Source organism: Cherax quadricarinatus, chromosome 69, assembly GCF_038502225.1.
Source record: "Cherax quadricarinatus isolate ZL_2023a chromosome 69, ASM3850222v1, whole genome shotgun sequence".
In the NCBI taxonomy this organism is placed as follows: domain Eukaryota; kingdom Metazoa; phylum Arthropoda; class Malacostraca; order Decapoda; family Parastacidae; genus Cherax; species Cherax quadricarinatus.
The window spans coordinates 23161715-23184449 of NC_091360.1; the positions used below are offsets into that span (position 1 = coordinate 23161715).

Consider the following 22735-nt stretch of genomic DNA (forward strand, 5'->3'; position numbering starts at 1 on the left):
TGACAAGCCCTAGCAGCACTTGACCACCCCTAGCAGCACTTGACCACCCTTAGCAGCACTTGACCCGTCCTAGCAATACTTGACCTGCCCTAGGAGCACTTGACCTGTCCTAGCAGCACTTGACCAGCCCTAGCAGCACCTGACCTTCCCTAGCAGCACTTGACCACCCTTAGCAGCACTTGACCTGTCCTAGCAGCACTTGACCTGCCCTAGCAGCACTTGACCTGCTCTAGCAGCACTTGACCTGCCCTAGCAGCACTTGATCTGTCCTAGCAGCACTTGACCTACCCTAGCAGAACTTGACCTGTCATAGCAGCACTTGACCTGTCCTACAGAACTTGATCTGTCCTAGCAGCACTTGACCTGCCCTATCAGCACTTGATCTGCCCTAGCAGCACTTGACCTGCCCTAGCAGCACTTGACCTGCCCTAGCAACACTTAACCTGTCCTAGCAGCACTTGACCTGTATTAGCAGAACTTGACCTGCCCTAGCAGCACTTGACCTGCCCTATCAGAACCTGATCTGCCCTAGCAGCACTTGACCTGTCCTAGCAGCACTTGACCTACCCTAACAGCACTTGACCTGTCCTAGCAGCACTTGACCTGTCGTAGCAGAACTTGCCCTGTCCTAGCAGCACTTGACCTGCCCTAGCAGCACTTGATCTGCCCTAGCAGGACTTGACCTGCCCAAGCAGCACTTGACCTGTCCAAGCGGCATTGACCTACGCTAGCAACACTTCACCTGTCCTAGCAGCACTTCACCTGTCCTAGCAGAAATTGACCTGCCCTAGCAGCACTTGACCTGTTCTAGCAGCACTTGACCTATCCTAGCAACACTTGACCTGTCCTAGCAGCACTTGACCTGCCCTATCACCACTTGACCTGTCCTAGCAGCACTTGACCTGTATTAGCAGAACTTGACCTGCCCTAGCAGCACTTGACCTGCCCTACCAGAACCTGATCTGCCCTAGCAGCACTTGACCTGTCCTAGCAGCACTTGACCTACCCTTACGGCACTTGACCTGTCCTAGCAGCACTTGACCTGCCCTACCAGAACCTGATCTGCCCTAGCAGGACTTGACCTGCCCAAGCAGCACTTGACCTGTCCAAGCGGCATTGACCTACGCTAGCAATACTTCACCTGTCCTAGCAGCACTTCACCTGTCCTAGCAGAAATTGACCTGCCCTAGCAGCACTTGACCTTTTCTAGCAGCACTTGACCTATCCTAGCAGCACTTGACCTGCCCTAGCAGCATTTGATCTGCCCTAGCAGGACTTGACCTGCCCAAGCAGCACTTGACCTGTCCAAGCGGCATTGACCTACGCTAGCAACACTTCACCTGCCCTAGCAGCACTTGACCTGTCCTAGCAGCACTTGACCTATCCTAGCAGCACTTGACCTGTCCTAGCAGCACTTGACCTGCCCTAGCAGCACTTGACCTGCCCTAGCAGCACTTGACCTTCCCTAGGAGCACTTGACCTGCCCTAGCAACACTTAACCTGTCCTAGCAGAACTTGACCTGCCCTAGCAGCACTTGACCTGCCTTAGCAGCAATTGACCTGCCCTAGCAGCACTTGACCAGCCCTAGCAGCACTTGACCTGTCGTTGCAGCACTTGACCTGCCCCAGCAGCACTTGACATACCCTAACAACGCTTGACCTGCCCTAGCAGCACTTGACCTGCTCTAGCAGTACTTGATCTATCCTAGCACCACTTGACCTGCTCTAGCAGAACTTGACCTGCCTTAGCAGAACTTGACCTGCCCTAGCAGCACTTGACCTGCCCTAGCACCAACTTGACCTACCCTAGCAGCACTTGACCTGCCCTAGCACCAACTTGACCTACCCTAGCAGCACTTGACCTGCCCTAGCACCAACTTGACCTGCCCTAGCAGCACTTGACCTGCCCTAGCACCAACTTGACCTACCCTAGCAGCACTTGACCTGCCCTAGCACCAACTTTACCTGCCCTAGCAGCACTTGACCTGCCCTAGCACCAACTTGACCTACCCTAGCAGCACTTGACCTGCCCTAGCACCTACTTGACCTGCCCTAGCAGCACTTGACCTGCCCTAGCACCAACTTGACCTGCCCTAGCAGCACTTGACCTGACCTAGCACCAACTTGACCTACCCTAGCAGCACTTGACCTGCCCTAGCACCAACTTGACCTGCCTTAGCAGCACTTGACCTGCCCTAGCACCAACTTGACCTGCCCTAGCAGCACTTGACCTTCCCTAGGAGCACTTGACCTGCCCTAGCAACACTTAACCTGTCCTAGCAGAACTTGACCTGCCCTAGCAGCACTTGACCTGCCTTAGCAGCAATTGACCTGCCCTAGCAGCACTTGACCAGCCCTAGCAGCACTTGACCTGTCGTTGCAGCACTTGACCTGCCCCAGCAGCACTTGACATACCCTAACAACGCTTGACCTGCCCTAGCAGCACTTGACCTGCTCTAGCAGTACTTGATCTATCCTAGCACCACTTGACCTGCTCTAGCAGAACTTGACCTGCCTTAGCAGAACTTGACCTGCCCTAGCAGCACTTGACCTGCCCTAGCACCAACTTGACCTACCCTAGCAGCACTTTACCTGCCCTAGCACCAACTTGACCTACCCTAGCAGCACTTGACCTGCCCTAGCACCAACTTGACCTGCCCTAGCAGCACTTGACCTGCCCTAGCACCAACTTGACCTACCCTAGCAGCACTTGACCTGCCCTAGCACCAACTTGACCTGCCCTAGCAGCACTTGACCTGCCCTAGCACCAACTTGACCTACCCTAGCAGCACTTGACCTGCCCTAGCACCTACTTGACCTGCCCTAGCAGCACTTGACCTGCCCTAGCACCAACTTGACCTGCCCCAGCAGCACTTGACCTGACCTAGCACCAACTTGACCTACCCTAGCAGCACTTGACCTGCCCTAGCACCAACTTGACCTGCCCTAGCAGCACTTGACCTGACCTAGCACCAACTTGACCTGTCCTAGCAGCACTTGACCTGCCCTACCAGAACCTGATCTGCCCTAGCAGGACTTGACCTCCCCAAGCAGCACTTGACCTGTCCAAGCGGCATTGACCTACGCTAGCAATACTTCACCTGTCCTAGCAGCACTTCACCTGTCCTAGCAGAAATTGACCTGCCCTAGCAGCACTTGACCTGCCCTAGCACCAACTTGACCTGCCCTAGCAGCACTTGACCTGCCCTAGCACCAACTTGACCTGCCCTAGCAGCACTTGACCTGCCCTAGCACCAACTTGACCTGCCCTAGCAGAACTTGACCTACCCTAGCAGCACTTGACCTACCCTAGCAGCACTTGACCTACCCTAGCACCAACTTGACCTGCCCTAGCAGCACTTGACCTGACCTAGCACCAACTTGACCTACCCTAGCAGCACTTGACCTGCCCTAGCACCAACTTGACCTGCCCTAGCAGCACTTGACCTGCCCTAGCACCAACTTGACCTGCCCTAGCAGCACTTGACCTGACCTAGCACCAACTTGACCTACCCTAGCAGCACTTGACCTGCCCTAGCACCAACTTGACCTGCCCTAGCAGCACTTGACCTGCCCTAGCACCAACTTGACCTGCCCTAGCAGCACTTGACCTGCCCTAGCACCAACTTGACCTGCCCTAGCAGCACTTGACCTGCCCTAGCAGAACTTGACCTACCCTAGCAGCACTTGACCTACCCTAGCAGCACTTGACCTACCCTAGCAGCACTTGACCTACCCTAGCAGCACTTGACCTGCTAGTCACCACCTCCCTTCCCTCCTATAATTATGTACCACTGTCTCAGCATCCAGGAACTTGAGAAACTCCAAGATGCTGAAAAAATCGTATCAGCAAAAAGTTTTCTTTCTGAAAGAATCTCAAGTTAGGTTAACAAGTCATCCCACGTTAGCAAATATTGTCTCACTCACGCTGCTTGTCTTAGGCACTAACTTGTAATAAGGTGACCACCACCACCACCAGCCTCTCCACCTCACTCACAACTAACAATATGTTGTTGGTACATAATTGTTTATAGAAGAGAGAAGCTCTCGACGATGGTCTGAGTCGGACCGAAACATCGTCGTAAGCTCCTCTCTCTTGTGTGCGGGTTATTTGTGTATTGTTCCAGTCAGGGTATTGTTCCAGCGAGGGCGCTGTGATGTACATTCCAGTCAGGGTATTGTTCCAGCGAGGGCGCTGTGATGTACATTCCAGTCAGGGTATTGTTCCAGCGAGGGCGCTGTGATGTACATTCCAGTCAGTGTATTGTTCCAGCGAGGGTGCTGTGATGTACATTCCAGTCAGAGTATTGTTCCAGCGAGGGCGCTGTGATGTACATTACAGTCAGGGTATTGTTCCAGCGAGGGCGCTGTGATGTACATTCCAGTCAGGGTATTGTTCCAGCGAGGGCACTATGTACATTACAGTCAGGGTATTGTTCCAGCGAGGGCACTATGATGTACATTCCAGTCAGGGTATTGTTCCAGCGAGGGCGCTGTGATGTACATTACAGTCAGGGTATTGTTCCAGCGAGGGCGCTGTGATGTACATTCCAGTCAGGGTATTGTTCCAGCGAGGGCGCTGTGATGTACATTCCAGTCAGGGTATTGTTCCAGCGAGGGCGCTGTGATGTACATTCCAGTCAGGGTATTGTTCCAGCGAGGGCGCTGTGATGTACATTCCAGTCAGTGTATTGTTCCAGCGAGGGTGCTGTGATGTACATTCCAGTCAGAGTATTGTTCCAGCGAGGGCGCTGTGATGTACATTACAGTCAGGGTATTGTTCCAGCGAGGGCGCTGTGATGTACATTCCAGTCAGGGTATTGTTCCAGCGAGGGCACTATGTACATTACAGTCAGGGTATTGTTCCAGCGAGGGCACTATGATGTACATTCCAGTCAGGGTATTGTTCCAGCGAGGGCGCTGTGATGTACATTACAGTCAGGGTATTGTTCCAGCGAGGGCGCTGTGATGTACATTCCAGTCAGGGTATTGTTCCAGCGAGGGCGCTGTGATGTACATTCCAGTCAGGGTATTGTTCCAGCGAGGGCGCTGTGATGTACATTCCAGTCAGGGTATTGTTCCAGCGAGGGCACTATGATGTACATTACAGTCAGGGTATTGTTCCAGCGAGGGCGCTGTGATGTACATTACAGTCAGGGTATTGTTCCAGCGAGGGCGCTGTGATATACAATCTTTGACAATATCCATATTATCTCAGGTCATTATTACAATAATAATCCATATTGTCATCTCAGGTTTTCACGTCGTTTAACAAAATGAAATACTTCATGATGGTTGGCTACGGGTTCCCTCTTGTGTTCGTGTCAGCAGCGCTCGTGGCTACGCGAACAAGAGGCTACGGTACATACCAGGCGTGAGTACAAGCACTTAGTACAGTCAGAGCAGGTATTTGTCAGTGTTAAATAATATATGAATATTTCAACATCTGTGTTAAACAGAGTAAGATTGGTTCCTATGTAAGGTACAGAATATATATATGAATAACTTGATTAAGACACATGTGCAACAGTCGGATATTTGTTGAAACATTTCAGTAACAAACATACTCAATTATTTCACATGTCTTAATTATCACCATGAATAAGTTAATTTCTGTGTTGATTATGTTGGCCTTAGAAGACTGAATATAAGATATAATATCCTAGTGTACAGAGCAAAATGTAATTGAATTTTGAGTTGCAGTCATCGTTATAGGTGAAAATGCACTATGAAGGCTAGGCCTGTTAAATGCGAATGGAGTAGTAGATGTTGAGAGACGCAGCAGTTAGATAGGTTGTCACATGTGGGCGGGGGTCCACTAGTGGCAGTAGGTCAGGCCAGATATTTAGCAAGTGAGATTCAGAAGATATTATCTGTACCAAGATTCCCCGGTGTTATGTTGAAGGTATAACACCGACCTGTTGATGAAGAACACTTGCAACACCTGGGCAACACCTTAGCAACACCTGAGCAACACTTTAGCAACACCTGGGCAACACCTTAGCATATCAGTACACTATAACAATCAGATACAAGTAGTAATCAGGTACACTTTAAGGGAAGGTAACTTTAACTGATTGCCACAACTGTCATCTTCCTCTAAGGTTACGTTATCATTTATCTTACAACACTAGACGGCTTCTTTACATCGGCTTCACAGCCGTCTTGAACAGTTATTCCACTGCGATTCACTGCCAATTAGTCGAATTATTAATCAGATTATTAATTTATCCAAGAACCTGCCATCACACACTCAGATAACATAGATTTTAACACTGCAAGCACAGCAGTTACTTACCGAGGTATCGTTGGTGATTAACTGTTTCTATAATAACAACAACAACAACAACAACAACAACAACAACAACAACAACAACAACAACAAAAATAATAATAATAATAATAATAATAATAATAATAATAATAATAATAATAATAATAATAATCTTTATTTCAGCAAGTACATTATACGACTTACACAGACAACAGCTGACATCAAGGACATACTATCTAGAAAGCTCCTGGTTATGCACAGCATTTTGTCTCCAGGATGCGACCCTTGTGGAGCCTTTCTCGTGGAGCCTGCTTTGCGGAGCCTACCTTGTAGAGCTTTTCTCGTAGAGGGTGATTTGCGGAGCCTGCTTCGTGGAGCCTGCCTTGTGGAGCCTGCATTGTGCAGCCTGGAATGTGGAGCTTGCATTGTGGAATCCTACCTTGTGGAGAATGCCTTGTAGAGCCTGCCTTGTGGAGCCTGCCTTGCGGAGCATGCCTTGAGGAGCCTGCATTGTGGAGCCCGCATTGTGGAGCCTGCATTGTGGAGCCTACCTTGCGGAGCCTACCTTATGGAGCCTGCCTTGTGGAGCCTGCATTGTGCAGCCTGGAATGTGGAGCCTGCATTGTGGAATCCTACCTTGTAGAGCCTGCTTTGTGGAGCCTACCTTGTGGAGCCTACCTTGTGGAGCCTACCTTGTGTAACCTGCATTGTAGAGCCTGCATTGTGGAGCCTGCATTATGGAGCCTATCTTGCGGCACCTGTTTTGTGGAGCCTACCGTGCGGAGCCTACCTTGCGGAGCCTACCTTGTGGAGATTATCTTCCGGAGCCTGCCTTGTGGCGACTGTCTTGTGGAGCCTACCTTGCGGAGCCTACCTTGTGGAGCCTGTCTTACGGAGCCTACCATGTGGAGCCTACCTTGTGCAGCCAACCTTTGGGAGCTTACCTTGGGGAGCCTACCATGTGGAGCCTACCTTGTGGAGCCTACCTTGTGGAGCCTACCTTGTGGAGCCTACCTTGTGGAGCCTACCTTGTGGAGCCTGCCCTGTGAAACCTACCTTGTGGAACCTACCTTGTAGAGCCCACCTTATGGAGCCTACCTTGTGGAGCCCACCTTGTGGAGCCTACCTTGTGGAGCCCACCTTGTGGAGCCTACCTTGTGGAGCCTACCTTGGGGAGCCTACCTTGTGGAGCCTACCCTGTGGAACCTACCTTGTGGAACCTACCTTGTGGAGCCCACCTTGTGGAGCCTACCTTGTGGAACCCACCTTGTGGAGCCTACCTTGTGGAGCCCACCTTGTGGAGCCTATCTTGTGGAGCCCACCTTGCGGAACCTACCTTGTGGAGCCCACCTTGTGGAGCCTACCTTGTGAAACCTACCTTGTGGAGCCTACCTTGTGGAGCCCACCTTGTGGAGCCTACCTGTAGAGCCTACCTTGGGAGCCTACCTTGTGGAGCCTACCTTGGGGAGCCTACCTTGTGGAGCCTACCTTGTGGAGCCCACCTTGTGGAGCCTGCCTGGGGAGCCTACCTTGGGAGCCTACCTTGTGGAGCCTACCTTGGGGAGCCTACCTTTTGGAGCCAACCTTGGGGAGCCTACCTTGTGGAGCCTACCTTGGGGAGCCTACCTTGAGAGCCTACCTTGTGGAGCCTACCTTGTGGAGCCTACCTTGGGGAGCCTACCTTGGGGAGCCTACCTTGTGGAGCCTACCTTGGGGAGCCTACCTTGTGGAACCTACCATGGGGAGCCTACCTTGGGGAGCCTACCTTGTGGAGCCTACCTTGGGAAGCCTACCTTGGGAAGCCTACCTTGGGAAGCCTACCTTGGGGAGCCTACCTTGGGAAGCCTACATTGTGGAGCCTACCTTTGGGAGCCTACCTTGTGGAGCCTACCTTGTGGAGCCTACCTTGTGGAGCCTACCTTTGGGAGCCTACCTTGGGAAGCCTACCTTGTGGAGCCTACCTTGGGGAGCCTACCTTGGGGAGCCTACCTTGGGGAGCCTACCTTGTGGAGCCTACCTTGGGGAGCCTACCTTGGGGAGCCTACCTTGTGGAGCCTACCTTGGGAAGCCTACCTTGGGAAGCCTACCTTGGGGAGCCTACCTTGGGAAGCCTACCTTGTGGAGCCTACCTTGGGGAGCCTACCTTGTGGAGCCTAACTTGTGGAGCCTACCTTGTGTAGCCTACCTTGGGGAGCCTACCTTGGGAAGCCTACCTTGTAGAGCCTACCTTGTGGAGCCTACCTTGGGGAGCCTACCATGGGGAGCCTACCTTGTGGAGCCTACCTTGGGGAGCCTACCTTGTGGAGCCTACCTTGGGGAGCCTACCTTGGGGAGCCTACCTTGTGGAGCCTACCTTGGGGAGCCTACCTTGTGGAGCCTACCTTGGGGAGCCTACCTTGAGAAGCCTACCTTGTGGAGCCTACCTTGGGAAGCCTACCTTGTGAAGCCTATTTTGGGGAGCCTACCTTGGGAAGCCTACCTTGTGGAGCCTATCTTGGGAAGCCTACCTTGGGAAGCCTACCTTGGGAAGCCTATTTTGGGGAGCCTACCTTGGGAAGCCTACCTTGTGGAGCCTATCTTGGGAAGCCTACCTTGGGAAGCCTGCTGAGATAACTGGCTACACCTCATTATAAAATTAACGAAAAATACTGATAACGGACAAATGATACTTGAGGATTATTGAGGCCAAGGCCAGCCATCCGGCTCCCTGGACACTGTGACTGCTGTCCACCGGCTGCTAGGCCAGCCATCCGGCTCCCTAGACACTGTGACTGCTGTCCACCGGCTGCTAGGCCAGCCATCCGGCTCCCTGGACACTGTGACTGCTGTCCACCGGCTGCTAGGCCAGCCATCCGGCTCCCTGGACACTGTGACTGCTGTCCACCGGCTGCTAGGCCAGCCATCCGGCTCCCTAGACAATGAGACTGCTGACCACAGGCTGCTAGGCCAGCCATCCGGCTCCCTGGACACTATGACTGCTGCCCACCGGCCGCTAGGCCAGCCATCCGGCTCCTTAGACACTGTGACTGCTGCCCACCGGCTGCTAGGCCAGCCATCCGGCTCCCTGGACACTGTGACTGCTGCCCACCGGCTGCTAGGCCAGTCATCCGGCTCCCTGGACACTGTGACTGCTGTCCACCAGCTGCTAGGTCAGCCATCCGGCTCCCTGGACACTGTGACTGCTGTCCACCGGCTGCTAGGCCAGCCATCCGGCTCCCTGGACACTGTGACTGCTGTCCACCGGCTGCTAGGCCAGCCATCCGGCTCCATGGACACTGTGACTGCTGTCCACCGGCTGCTAGGTCAGCCATCCGGCTCCCTGGAGACTGTAACTGCTGTTAACCGGCTGCTAGGCCAGCCATCCGGCTCCCTGGACACTGGGACTGCTGACCACCGGCTGCTAGGCCAGCCATCCGGCTCCCTGGACACTGGGACTGCTGTCCACCGGCCGCTAGGCCAGTCATCCGGCTCCCTGGACACTGTGACTGCTGACCACCGGCCGCTAGGCCAGCCATCCGGCTCCCTGGACACTGTGACTGCTGACCACCGGCCGCTAGGCCAGCCATCCGGCTCCCTGGACACTGTACTGTCCACCGGCTGCTAGGTCAGCCATCTGGCTCCCTGGAGACTGTTACTGCTGTTAACCGGCTGCTAGGCCAGCCATCCGGCTCCCTCGACACTGTGATTACTGTCCACCGGCTGCAAGGCCACATATCCGGCTTTCTTGACAGTGACGGCTGTCCACCGGCCGCTAGGCCTGGCATTCGGCTCCCTCGACACTGTGACTACTGCCACCGTCTGCTAGACCAGACATCCGGCATTCTTGACATTGTCACGGCTGTCCACCGGTCACTAGGTCAGTCATCCGGCTCTCTGGACACTGGGACTGCTGTACACCGGCTGCTAGGCCAGCTATCTGGCTCCCTGGACACAGTGACTGCTGTCCACCGGCCGCTAGGTTAGTCATCTGGCTCACTGGACACTGTGACTGTTGTCCACCGGCTGCTAGGCCAGCCATCTGGATTCCTGGACACTGTGACTGCTGTCCACCAGTCGCTAGGCCAGACATCTGGCTCCGTGGACACTGTAACTGCTGTCCTCCGGCCGTTAGACCAGCCATCTGGCTCCCTGGACACTGTGACTGCTTTCCAGCGGCCGCTATGCCAGCTATCCGGCTCCCTGGACACTGTGTCTGCTGTCCTCCGTCCCCTGGGCCTGCCATCCGGCTCCCTGGATAATGTGACTGCTGTCTGTGGCCCGGTGGCCTGGTGGCTAAAGCTCCCGCTTCACACACGGAGGGCCCGGGTTCGATTCCCGGCGGGTGGAAACATTTCGACACGTTTCCTTACACCTATCGTCCTGTTCACCTAGCAGCAAATAGGTACCTGGGTGTTAGTCGACTGGTGTGGGTCGCATCCTGGGGGACAAGATTAAGGACCACAATGGAAATAAGTTAGACAGTCCTCGATGACGCACTGACTTTCTTGGGTTATCCTGGGTGGCTAACCCTCCGGGGTTAAAAATCCGAACGAAATCTTATCTTATCTTATCTTATCTTGTCTACCGGCTCCTAGGAAAGCCATACGGCTACCTGGACACTGTGACTGCTGACCAGCGGCCGCTAGGCCAGCCATCCTGCTTCCTGGACTCTGTGACTGCTGTCTACGGGCTGTTAGGCCAGACATCTGGCCCCCTAAACATTGTGACTGCTGACCACCAGCTGCTTGGCCAGCCATCCGGCTCTCTGGACTCTGACTACTGTCCTCCGGCCGCTAGGCGAGCCATCTGGCTCCCTTGAAATTGTGAGTGCTGTCCACCTTATGCTAGGCCAGCCATCCGGCTCCCTGGACACTGTGACTGCTATGCACCGGCTGCTAGTTGAGCCATCCGCTTCCCTGGACGCTGTGGCGGGTGTCCACCGGCCGAGAGGCCAGCCATCCGGTTCCCTGGATAAGGTCACTGCAGTCTACTGGCTGTTAGGAAAGTCACGGGTTCCCTGGACACTGTGACTGCTGTCCACCGGCTGCTAGGCCTGCCATCCGGCTCACTGGACACTGTGACTGCTGGCCACCGGCTGCTAGGCCAGCCATCCGGCTCCCAGGACACTGTGACTGCTGACCACCGGCCGCTAGGCCAGCCATCTGGCTCCCTGGACACTGTGACTGCTGTCCACCAGCTGCTAGGTCAGCCATCCGGCTCCCTGGACACTGTGACTGCTGTCCACCGGCTGCTAGGCCAGCCATCCGGCTCCCTGGACACTGTGACTGCTGTCCACCGGCTGCTAGGCCAGCCATCCGGCTCCATGGACACTGTGACTGCTGTCCACCGGCTGCTAGGTCAGCCATCCGGCTCCCTGGAGACTGTAACTGCTGTTAACCGGCTGCTAGGCCAGCCATCCGGCTCCCTGGAGACTGTAACTGCTGTTAACCGGCTGCTAGGCCAGCCATCCGGCTCCCTGGACACTGGGACTGCTGACCACCGGCTGCTAGGCCAGCCATCCGGCTCCCTGGACACTGGAACTGCTGTCCACCGGCCGCTAGGCCAGTCATCCGGCTCCCTGGACACTGTGACTGCTGACCACCGGCCGCTAGGCCAGCCATCCGGCTCCCTGGACACTGTGACTGCTGACCACCGGCCGCTAGGCCAGCCATCCGGCTCCCTGGACACTGTACTGTCCACCGGCTGCTAGGTCAGCCATCTGGCTCCCTGGAGACTGTTACTGCTGTTAACCGGCTGCTAGGCCAGCCATCCGGCTCCCTCGACACTGTGATTACTGTCCACCGGCTGCAAGGCCACATATCCGGCTTTCTTGACAGTGACGGCTGTCCACCGGCCGCTAGGCCTGGCATTCGGCTCCCTCGACACTGTGACTACTGCCACCGTCTGCTAGACCAGACATCCGGCATTCTTGACATTGTCACGGCTGTCCACCGGTCACTAGGTCAGTCATCCGGCTCTCTGGACACTGGGACTGCTGTACACCGGCTGCTAGGCCAGCTATCTGGCTCCCTGGACACAGTGACTGCTGTCCACCGGCCGCTAGGTTAGACATCTGGCTCACTGGACACTGTGACTATTGTCCACCGGCTGCTAGGCCAGCCATCTGGATTCCTGGACACTGTGACTGCTGTCCACCAGTCGCTAGGCCAGACATCTGGCTCCGTGGACACTGTAACTGCTGTCCTCCGGCCGTTAGACCAGCCATCTGGCTCCCTGGACACTGTGACTGCTTTCCAGCGGCCGCTATGCCAGCTATCCGGCTCCCTGGACACTGTGTCTGCTGTCCTCCGTCCCCTGGGCCAGCCATCCGGCTCCCTGGATAATGTGACTGCTGTCTGTGGCCCGGTGGCCTGGTGGCTAAAGCTCCCGCTTCACACACGGAGGGCCCGGGTTCGATTCCCGGCGGGTGGAAACATTTCGACACGTTTCCTTACACCTATCGTCCTGTTCACCTAGCAGCAAATAGGTACCTGGGTGTTAGTCGACTGGTGTGGGTCGCATCCTGGGGGACAAGATTAAGGACCACAATGGAAATAAGTTAGACAGTCCTCGATGACGCACTGACTTTCTTGGGTTATCCTGGGTGGCTAACCCTCCGGGGTTAAAAATCCGAACGAAATCTTATCTTATCTTATCTTGTCTACCGGCTCCTAGGAAAGCCATACGGCTACCTGGACACTGTGACTGCTGACCAGCGGCCGCTAGGCCAGCCATCCTGCTTCCTGGACTCTGTGACTGCTGTCTACGGGCTGTTAGGCCAGACATCTGGCCCCCTAAACATTGTGACTGCTGACCACCAGCTGCTTGGCCAGCCATCCGGCTCTCTGGACTCTGACTACTGTCCTCCGGCCGCTAGGCGAGCCATCTGGCTCCCTTGAAATTGTGAGTGCTGTCCACCTTATGCTAGGCCAGCCATCCGGCTCCCTGGACACTGTGACTGCTATGCACCGGCTGCTAGTTGAGCCATCCGCTTCCCTGGACGCTGTGGCGGGTGTCCACCGGCCGAGAGGCCAGCCATCCGGTTCCCTGGATAAGGTCACTGCAGTCTACTGGCTGTTAGGAAAGTCACGGGTTCCCTGGACACTGTGACTGCTGTCCACCGGCTGCTAGGCCTGCCATCCGGCTCACTGGACACTGTGACTGCTGGCCACCGGCTGCTAGGCCAGCCATCCGGCTCCCTGGACACTGTGACTGCTGACCACCGGCCGCTAGGCCAGCCATCTGGCTCCCTGGACACTGTGACTGCTGTCCACCAGCTGCTAGGTCAGCCATCCGGCTCCCTGGACACTGTGACTGCTGACCACCGGCCGCTAGGCCAGCCATCCGGCTCCCTGGACACTGTACTGTCCACCGGCTGCTAGGTCAGCCATCTGGCTCCCTGGAGACTGTTACTGCTGTTAACCGGCTGCTAGGCCAGCCATCCGGCTCCCTCGACACTGTGATTACTGTCCACCGGCTGCAAGGCCACATATCCGGCTTTCTTGACAGTGACGGCTGTCCACCGGCCGCTAGGCCTGGCATTCGGCTCCCTCGACACTGTGACTACTGCCACCGTCTGCTAGACCAGACATCCGGCATTCTTGACATTGTCACGGCTGTCCACCGGTCACTAGGTCAGTCATCCGGCTCTCTGGACACTGGGACTGCTGTACACCGGCTGCTAGGCCAGCTATCTGGCTCCCTGGACACAGTGACTGCTGTCCACCGGCCGCTAGGTTAGTCATCTGGCTCACTGGACACTGTGACTGTTGTCCACCGGCTGCTAGGCCAGCCATCTGGATTCCTGGACACTGTGACTGCTGTCCACCAGTCGCTAGGCCAGACATCTGGCTCCGTGGACACTGTAACTGCTGTCCTCCGGCCGTTAGACCAGCCATCTGGCTCCCTGGACACTGTGACTGCTTTCCAGCGGCCGCTATGCCAGCTATCCGGCTCCCTGGACACTGTGTCTGCTGTCCTCCGTCCCCTGGGCCAGCCATCCGGCTCCCTGGATAATGTGACTGCTGTCTGTGGCCCGGTGGCCTGGTGGCTAAAGCTCCCGCTTCACACACGGAGGGCCCGGGTTCGATTCCCGGCGGGTGGAAACATTTCGACACGTTTCCTTACACCTATCGTCCTGTTCACCTAGCAGCAAATAGGTACCTGGGTGTTAGTCGACTGGTGTGGGTCGCATCCTGGGGGACAAGATTAAGGACCACAATGGAAATAAGTTAGACAGTCCTCGATGACGCACTGACTTTCTTGGGTTATCCTGGGTGGCTAACCCTCCGGGGTTAAAAATCCGAACGAAATCTTATCTTATCTTATCTTGTCTACCGGCTCCTAGGAAAGCCATACGGCTACCTGGACACTGTGACTGCTGACCAGCGGCCGCTAGGCCAGCCATCCTGCTTCCTGGACTCTGTGACTGCTGTCTACGGGCTGTTAGGCCAGACATCTGGCCCCCTAAACATTGTGACTGCTGACCACCAGCTGCTTGGCCAGCCATCCGGCTCTCTGGACTCTGACTACTGTCCTCCGGCCGCTAGGCGAGCCATCTGGCTCCCTTGAAATTGTGAGTGCTGTCCACCTTATGCTAGGCCAGCCATCCGGCTCCCTGGACACTGTGACTGCTATGCACCGGCTGCTAGTTGAGCCATCCGCTTCCCTGGACGCTGTGGCGGGTGTCCACCGGCCGAGAGGCCAGCCATCCGGTTCCCTGGATAAGGTCACTGCAGTCTACTGGCTGTTAGGAAAGTCACGGGTTCCCTGGACACTGTGACTGCTGTCCACCGGCTGCTAGGCCTGCCATCCGGCTCACTGGACACTGTGACTGCTGGCCACCGGCTGCTAGGCCAGCCATCCGGCTCCCTGGACACTGTGACTGCTGACCACCGGCCGCTAGGCCAGCCATCTGGCTCCCTGGACACTGTGACTGCTGTCCACCAGCTGCTAGGTCAGCCATCCGGCTCCCTGGACACTGTGACTGCTGTCCACCGGCTGCTAGGCCAGCCATCCGGCTCCCTGGACACTGTGACTGCTGTCCACCGGCTGCTAGGCCAGCCATCCGGCTCCATGGACACTGTGACTGCTGTCCACCGGCTGCTAGGTCAGCCATCCGGCTCCCTGGAGACTGTAACTGCTGTTAACCGGCTGCTAGGCCAGCCATCCGGCTCCCTGGAGACTGTAACTGCTGTTAACCGGCTGCTAGGCCAGCCATCCGGCTCCCTGGACACTGGGACTGCTGACCACCGGCTGCTAGGCCAGCCATCCGGCTCCCTGGACACTGGGACTGCTGTCCACCGGCCGCTAGGCCAGTCATCCGGCTCCCTGGACACTGTGACTGCTGACCACCGGCCGCTAGGCCAGCCATCCGGCACCCTGGACACTGTGACTGCTGACCACCGGCCGCTAGGCCAGCCATCCGGCTCCCTGGACACTGTACTGTCCACCGGCTGCTAGGTCAGCCATCTGGCTCCCTGGAGACTGTTACTGCTGTTAACCGGCTGCTAGGCCAGCCATCCGGCTCCCTCGACACTGTGATTACTGTCCACCGGCTGCAAGGCCACATATCCGGCTTTCTTGACAGTGACGGCTGTCCACCGGCCGCTAGGCCTGGCATTCGGCTCCCTCGACACTGTGACTACTGCCACCGTCTGCTAGACCAGACATCCGGCATTCTTGACATTGTCACGGCTGTCCACCGGTCACTAGGTCAGTCATCCGGCTCTCTGGACACTGGGACTGCTGTACACCGGCTGCTAGGCCAGCTATCTGGCTCCCTGGACACAGTGACTGCTGTCCACCGGCCGCTAGGTTAGTCATCTGGCTCACTGGACACTGTGACTGTTGTCCACCGGCTGTTAGGCCAGCCATCTGGATTCCTGGACACTGTGACTGCTGTCCACCAGTCGCTAGGCCAGACATCTGGCTCCGTGGACACTGTAACTGCTGTCCTCCGGCCGTTAGACCAGCCATCTGGCTCCCTGGACACTGTGACTGCTTTCCAGCGGCCGCTATGCCAGCTATCCGGCTCCCTGGACACTGTGTCTGCTGTCCTCCGTCCCCTGGGCAAGCCATCCGGCTCCCTGGATAATGTGACTGCTGTCTGTGGCCCGGTGGCCTGGTGGCTAAAGCTCCCGCTTCACACACGGAGGGCCCGGGTTCGATTCCCGGCGGGTGGAAACATTTCGACACGTTTCCTTACACCTATCGTCCTGTTCACCTAGCAGCAAATAGGTACCTGGGTGTTAGTCGACTGGTGTGGGTCGCATCCTGGGGGACAAGATTAAGGACCACAATGGAAATAAGTTAGACAGTCCTCGATGACGCACTGACTTTCTTGGGTTATCCTGGGTGGCTAACCCTCCGGGGTTAAAAATCCGAACGAAATCTTATCTTATCTTATCTTGTCTACCGGCTCCTAGGAAAGCCATACGGCTACCTGGACACTGTGACTGCTGACCAGCGGCCGCTAGGCCAGCCATCCTGCTTCCTGGACTCTGTGACTGCTGTCTACGGGCTGTTAGGCCAGACATCTGGCCCCCTAAACATTGTGACTGCTGACCCCCAGCTGCTTGGCCAGCCATCCGGCTCTCTGGACTCTGACTACTGTCCTCCGGCCGCTAGGCGAGCCATCTGGCTCCCTTGAAATTGTGAGTGCTGTCCACCTTATGCTAGGCCAGCCATCCGGCTCCCTGGACACTGTGACTGCTATGCACCGGCTGCTAGTTGAGCCATCCGCTTCCCTGGACGCTGTGGCGGGTGTCCACCGGCCGAGAGGCCAGCCATCCGGTTCCCTGGATAAGGTCACTGCAGTCTACTGGCTGTTAGGAAAGTCACGGGTTCCCTGGACACTGTGACTGCTGTCCACCGGCTGCTAGGCCTGCCATCCGGCTCACTGGACACTGTGACTGCTGGCCACCGGCTGCTAGGCCAGCCATCCGGCTCCCTGGACACTGTGACTGCTGACCACCGGCCGCTAGGCCAGCCATCTGGCTCCCTGGACACTGTGACTGCTGTCCACCAGCTGCTAGGTCAGCCATCCGGCTCCCTGGACACTGTGACTGCTGTCCACCGGCTGCTAGGCCAGCCATCTGGCTCCCTGGACACTGTGACTGCTGTCCACCGGCTGCTAGGCCAGCCATCCGGCTCCATGGACACTGTGACTGCTGTCCACCGGCTGCTAGGTCAGCCATCCGGCTCCCTGGAGACTGTAACTGCTGTTAACCGGCTGCTAGGCCAGCCATCCGGCTCCCTGGACACTGGGACTGCTGACCACCGGCTGCTAGGCCAGCCATCCGGCTCCCTGGACACTGGGACTGCTGTCCACCGGCCGCTATGCCAGTCATCCGGCTCCCTGGACACTGTGACTGCTGACCACCGGCCGCTAGGCCAGCCATCCGGCTCCCTGGACACTGTGACTGCTGACCACCGGCCGCTAGGCCAGCCATCCGGCTCCCTGGACACTGTACTGTCCACCGGCTGCTAGGTCAGCCATCTGGCTCCCTGGAGACTGTTACTGCTGTTAACCGGCTGCTAGGCCAGCCATCCGGCTCCCTCGACACTGTGATTACTGTCCACCGGCTGCAAGGCCACATATCCGGCTTTCTTGACAGTGACGGCTGTCCACCGGCCGCTAGGCCTGGCATTCGGCTCCCTCGACACTGTGACTACTGCCACCGTCTGCTAGACCAGACATCCGGCATTCTTGACATTGTCAGGGCTGTCCACCGGCCACTAGGTCAGTCATCCGGCTCTCTGGACACTGGGACTGCTGTACACCGGCTGCTAGGCCAGCTATGTGGCTCCCTGGACACAGTGACTGCTGTCCACCGGCCGCTAGGTTAGTCATCTGGCTCACTGGACACTGTGACTGTTGTCCACCGGCTGCTGGGCCAGCCATCTGGATTCCTGGACACTGTGACTGCTGTCCACCAGTCGCTAGGCCAGACATCTGGCTCCGTGGACACTGTAACTGCTGTCCTCCGGCCGTTAGACCAGCCATCTGGCTCCCTGGACACTGTGACTGCTTTCCAGCGGCCGCTATGCCAGCTATCCGGCTCCCTGGACACTGTGTCTGCTGTCCTCCGTCCCCTGGGCCAGCCATCCGGCTCCCTGGATAATGTGACTGCTGTCTGTGGCCTGGTGGCTAAAGCTCCCGCTTCACACACGGAGGGCCCGGGTTCGATTCCCGGCGGGTGGAAACATTTCGACACGTTTCCTTACACCTATCGTCCTGTTCACCTAGCAGCAAATAGGTACCTGGGTGTTAGTCGACTGGTGTGGGTCGCATCCTGGGGGACAAGATTAAGGACCACAATGGAAATAAGTTAGACAGTCCTCGATGACGCACTGACTTTCTTGGGTTATCCTGGGTGGCTAACCCTCCGGGGTTAAAAATCCGAACGAAATCTTATCTTATCTTATCTTGTCTACCGGCTCCTAGGAAAGCCATACGGCTACCTGGACACTGTGACTGCTGACCAGCGGCCGCTAGGCCAGCCATCCTGCTTCCTGGACTCTGTGACTGCTGTCTACGGGCTGTTAGGCCAGACATCTGGCCCCCTAAACATTGTGACTGCTGACCACCAGCTGCTTGGCCAGCCATCCGGCTCTCTGGACTCTGACTACTGTCCTCCGGCCGATAGGCGAGCCATCTGGCTCCCTTGAAATTGTGAGTGCTGTCCAACTTATGCTAGGCCAGCCATCCGGCTCCCTGGACACTGTGACTGCTATGCACCGGCTGCTAGTTGAGCCATCCGCTTCCCTGGACGCTGTGGCGGGTGTCCACCGGCCGAGAGGCCAGCCATCCGGTTCCCTGGATAAGGTCACTGCAGTCTACTGGCTGTTAGGAAAGTCACGGGTTCCCTGGACACTGTGACTGCTGTCCACCGGCTGCTAGGCCTGCCATCTGGCTCCCTGGATTCTGTGACTGCTGTCCACCGGCTCCTAGGAAAGCCATCCGGCTACCTGGACACTGTGACTGCTGACCACCGGCCGCTAGGCCAACAATCCGGGTCCCTGGACACTATTACTGCAGACCACCAGCATCTAGGCCAGCCATCCGGCTCCCTGGATAATATGACTCCTGACCACCGACTGCTAAGAAAGCCATCCCTCTTCCTGGACACTGACTGCTGACCACCGGCTGTAAGGCCAGCCATCCGGCTCCCTGGACACTGTGACTGCTGTCCACCAGCCTCTAGGCCAGACATCTGGCTCCGTGAACATTGTGACTGCTGACCACCGGCTACTATGCCAGCCATCTGGCTACTTGGACAATGTGACTGCTGTCCACCGGCTGCTAGGAAAGTTATCCGGCTCCCTGGACACTGTGACTGCTGTCCATCGGCTGCTAGGCCAAACATCTGCCTCCCAGGCACTATGACTGCTATCCTGTGGCTCCTTGGCCAGCCATCCGGCTCACTGATTAAAGTGTTTGCTGTCCACCGGCTGCTAGGATAGCCATCCGGGTACCTGGACACTGTGCTGTCCTCCGGCCCCAAGGCCAGCCATCCGGCTTCATATATAATGTGACTGCTGTCTACCGGCTGCTAGGAAAGCCATCCGGCTCCCTGGACACTGTGACTGCTGACCACCGGCCGCTAGGCCAAACATCTGGCTCCCAGGCACTATGGCTGCTATCCTGTGGCTCCTTGGCCAGCCATCCGGCTCACTGATTAAGGTGTTTGCTATCCACCGGCTGCTAGGATAGCCATCCGGCTATCTGGACACCATGACTGCTGATCACCGGCGGCTAGGCTAGCCATCCGGGTTCCTGGACACTGTGACTGCTGTCCTCCGGCCCCTAGGGCAGCCATCCGGCTCTCTGGACGCTGTGACTGCTGTCCACCGACCGCTAGACTAGACATCTGGCTACCTGGCACTGTAACTGCTGTCCTCAGGCCTTTCGGCCAGCCATCCGGCTCTCTGGATAATGTGACTACTGTCCACCGGCTGCTAGGATAGCCATCCGGCTCCCTCAGCACAGTGAATGCTGATTACCGGCTGCTAGGCAAACCATCTGGCTCCCTGAGCACAGTGAATGCTGATCACCGGCTGGTAGGCCAGTCATCCGGCTCCCTGGACCCTGTGACTGCGGTCCACCGGTCGCTATGCCAGCCGTCCGGCTCCCTGGACACTGTGACTTCTGTCCACCAGCCGCTAGGGCAGCCATCTGACTCCCTGGACACTGTGACTGCTGTCTTCCGGCTGCTAGGTTAGTTATCCGGCTCCCTGGACACTGTGATTGCTGATCACCGGCCGCTAGGCCAGCCATCTGGCTCCCTGGGCACTGTGACTGCTGTCCACCAGCAGCTAGGCCAGCTATCTGGCTCCCTGGACACTGTAACTGCTGACCACCACCCGTTATCCAGGCATCCGGCTCCCTGGACACTGTGACTGCTGTTCCCCGGCCCCTTGGCCAGTCATCCGGCTCCCTGGATAATGAGACTGCTGTCCATCGGCTGCTAGGAAAGCCATCCGGTTCCCTGGACACTGCGACTATTGACCACCTGCTGTCCAGCGGCCGGTTGGCCAGCCATCTGGCTCTCGGGACACTTTGATTGCTGTCCACTGGCCGCTAGGCCAGCCATCTGCCATCTTCGATTCTGTGATTTCTGTCCACCGGCTGCTAGGAAAGACATCCGGCTCCCCGGACACAGCGACTGCTAACCACCAGCCGCTAGGCCAGCCATCTGGCTCTCTGGACGCTGTGACTGCTGTCCACCAGCCGCTAGGCCAGCCATCTGGCTCCTTGGTCACTGAGACTGGTGTCCACCGGCTGCTAGGGCAGCCATTTATCTCGCTGGACACTGTGACACCTACTCACCGGCTGCTAGGCCAGCCATGTAGCTCCCTGGACACTAATGTAAACGCTGGCCACCGGCTGCTAGGCCAGCCATCCGGCTCCCTGGCCTGCCATAGTTGTAGACTCATAGCTTAAACTTCATGTGGAAGTAAAGAAATAATCTTCCTCCGTAAGCCATGCATGTGGTAAGTGGAGATTAAAATGCCGGGAACAAGACGCTAATAACACCCTCTTTTGTATACATTAGTAAGTACTTGTAAAAAGATTTTTTTTTTTCTTTTTACGAGTCAGTCTCTATGTTTCTTAACTAACATTCTGAATATAAATTAACTATGGAAGTGTACTGTAGAATGGGTAATAAGCTTATTAAGTTTTACAACTATATTAGCCTTACGGTGTCCCGTAGCTGGGTTGGTAGCCCACTTCCCTCACGATTCCCGGTACGGGTGGAAACGTTGGGGCTTGTTTTCTTAAGACTGCTGCCGTCCATCTTCACCTAGCAGTAAGTACATTCCTGGGTGTTAGTCGACTGGTGTGGGTTGTTTCCTGGAGGCTAAATTAACCTAAGTTACCAGAAATGCTCTGCATAACCAAGAGCTTTCTAGATATTATTATGTTATTGATCTCAGCTATGGTCTGTATAAGTTGCATCATGTGCTTGTAGAAATCAAGATTATTATTATTATTATTATTATTATTATTATTATTATTATTATTATTATTATTACTGAGTGCAGAGCTAGCAAGGAGGTAACACCCAGCACTGTCCCTCCCTAAGCTTAAGGAATCACGACTCTTCAACACAATGAATCACAGGGATGTTAGGAAGTATTTCTTCAGCCATAGAGTTGTCAGGAAGTGGAATAGTCTGGGAAGTGATGTAGTGGAGGTAGGATCCATACATAGCTTTAACAAGAGGTATGATAAAGCTCATGGAGCAGGAAGAGTGACCTAGTAGCTGCCAGTGAAGAGGCGGGGCCAGTAGCTGTGACTCGACCCCTGCAACCACAACTAGGTGAGTACATTCAATTCATGCACAATGGGAGTTACCAACAGACTCTTATCTGTCTTCAAGAGACAAATCGATAGATTCCTTAAAACAGTTCCTGATCAGCTGGGTTGTAGTGCATATGTTCAAAGTTTATTCTCTATAAGGATTACAATGCTGAGTTTACAGAAATTTGGTTATTGTTTGGTTTACATGTAGTAAAATTGTGATTACAGAGTGTACCACTAGAACGCTTAGCATGGCTAGGCATTTCGGGCATACTTAGTTTTATTCTTAATTGTAAAATATTACAAATTATGAGGTAAGTTGGTATTATGGCTAAGTGACTAAATACTAGTTTATGAGTTTAGCAATGTGAATGCTTTTGTTTTGGCACAGTATATAGTTTCAGTATTGGAGTATCACAGGATTCATTATTTTAAGACTGAGATTAATATTTCTGTTTATGGTCAAATGAGTGAGCGAGTGTAAGTGTGAACCACTAGGTGGTATTCGTGTAGTTAGTTGACGGGGTGTATCAGGGAGATAAGATGTTTTCTAATGGTAGTTTTGAAGGTGATGAATGTGTCTGCAGTTCTAGAGTTCTCAGGTAGGGTATTCCACATTTTAGGGCCTTTGACATACATTGAATTTTTGTAAAGGTTTAGTCGGACACGGGGAA

General features: G+C 55.7%; 1 protein-coding gene across 1 annotated transcript in view; it reads left to right on the forward strand.

Moving 5' to 3' along the window:
- The window catches only part of LOC128701885 (putative adhesion G protein-coupled receptor E4P), a 245023-nt gene that overhangs the window by 158184 nt on the left and 64104 nt on the right, over positions 1–22735 (forward strand). Inside the window, exon 10 of the mRNA XM_070099874.1 lies at positions 5256–5374. Coding sequence (XP_069955975.1) covers positions 5256–5374 — 119 coding nt within the window. The remainder of the gene's footprint in view (positions 1–5255; positions 5375–22735) is intronic.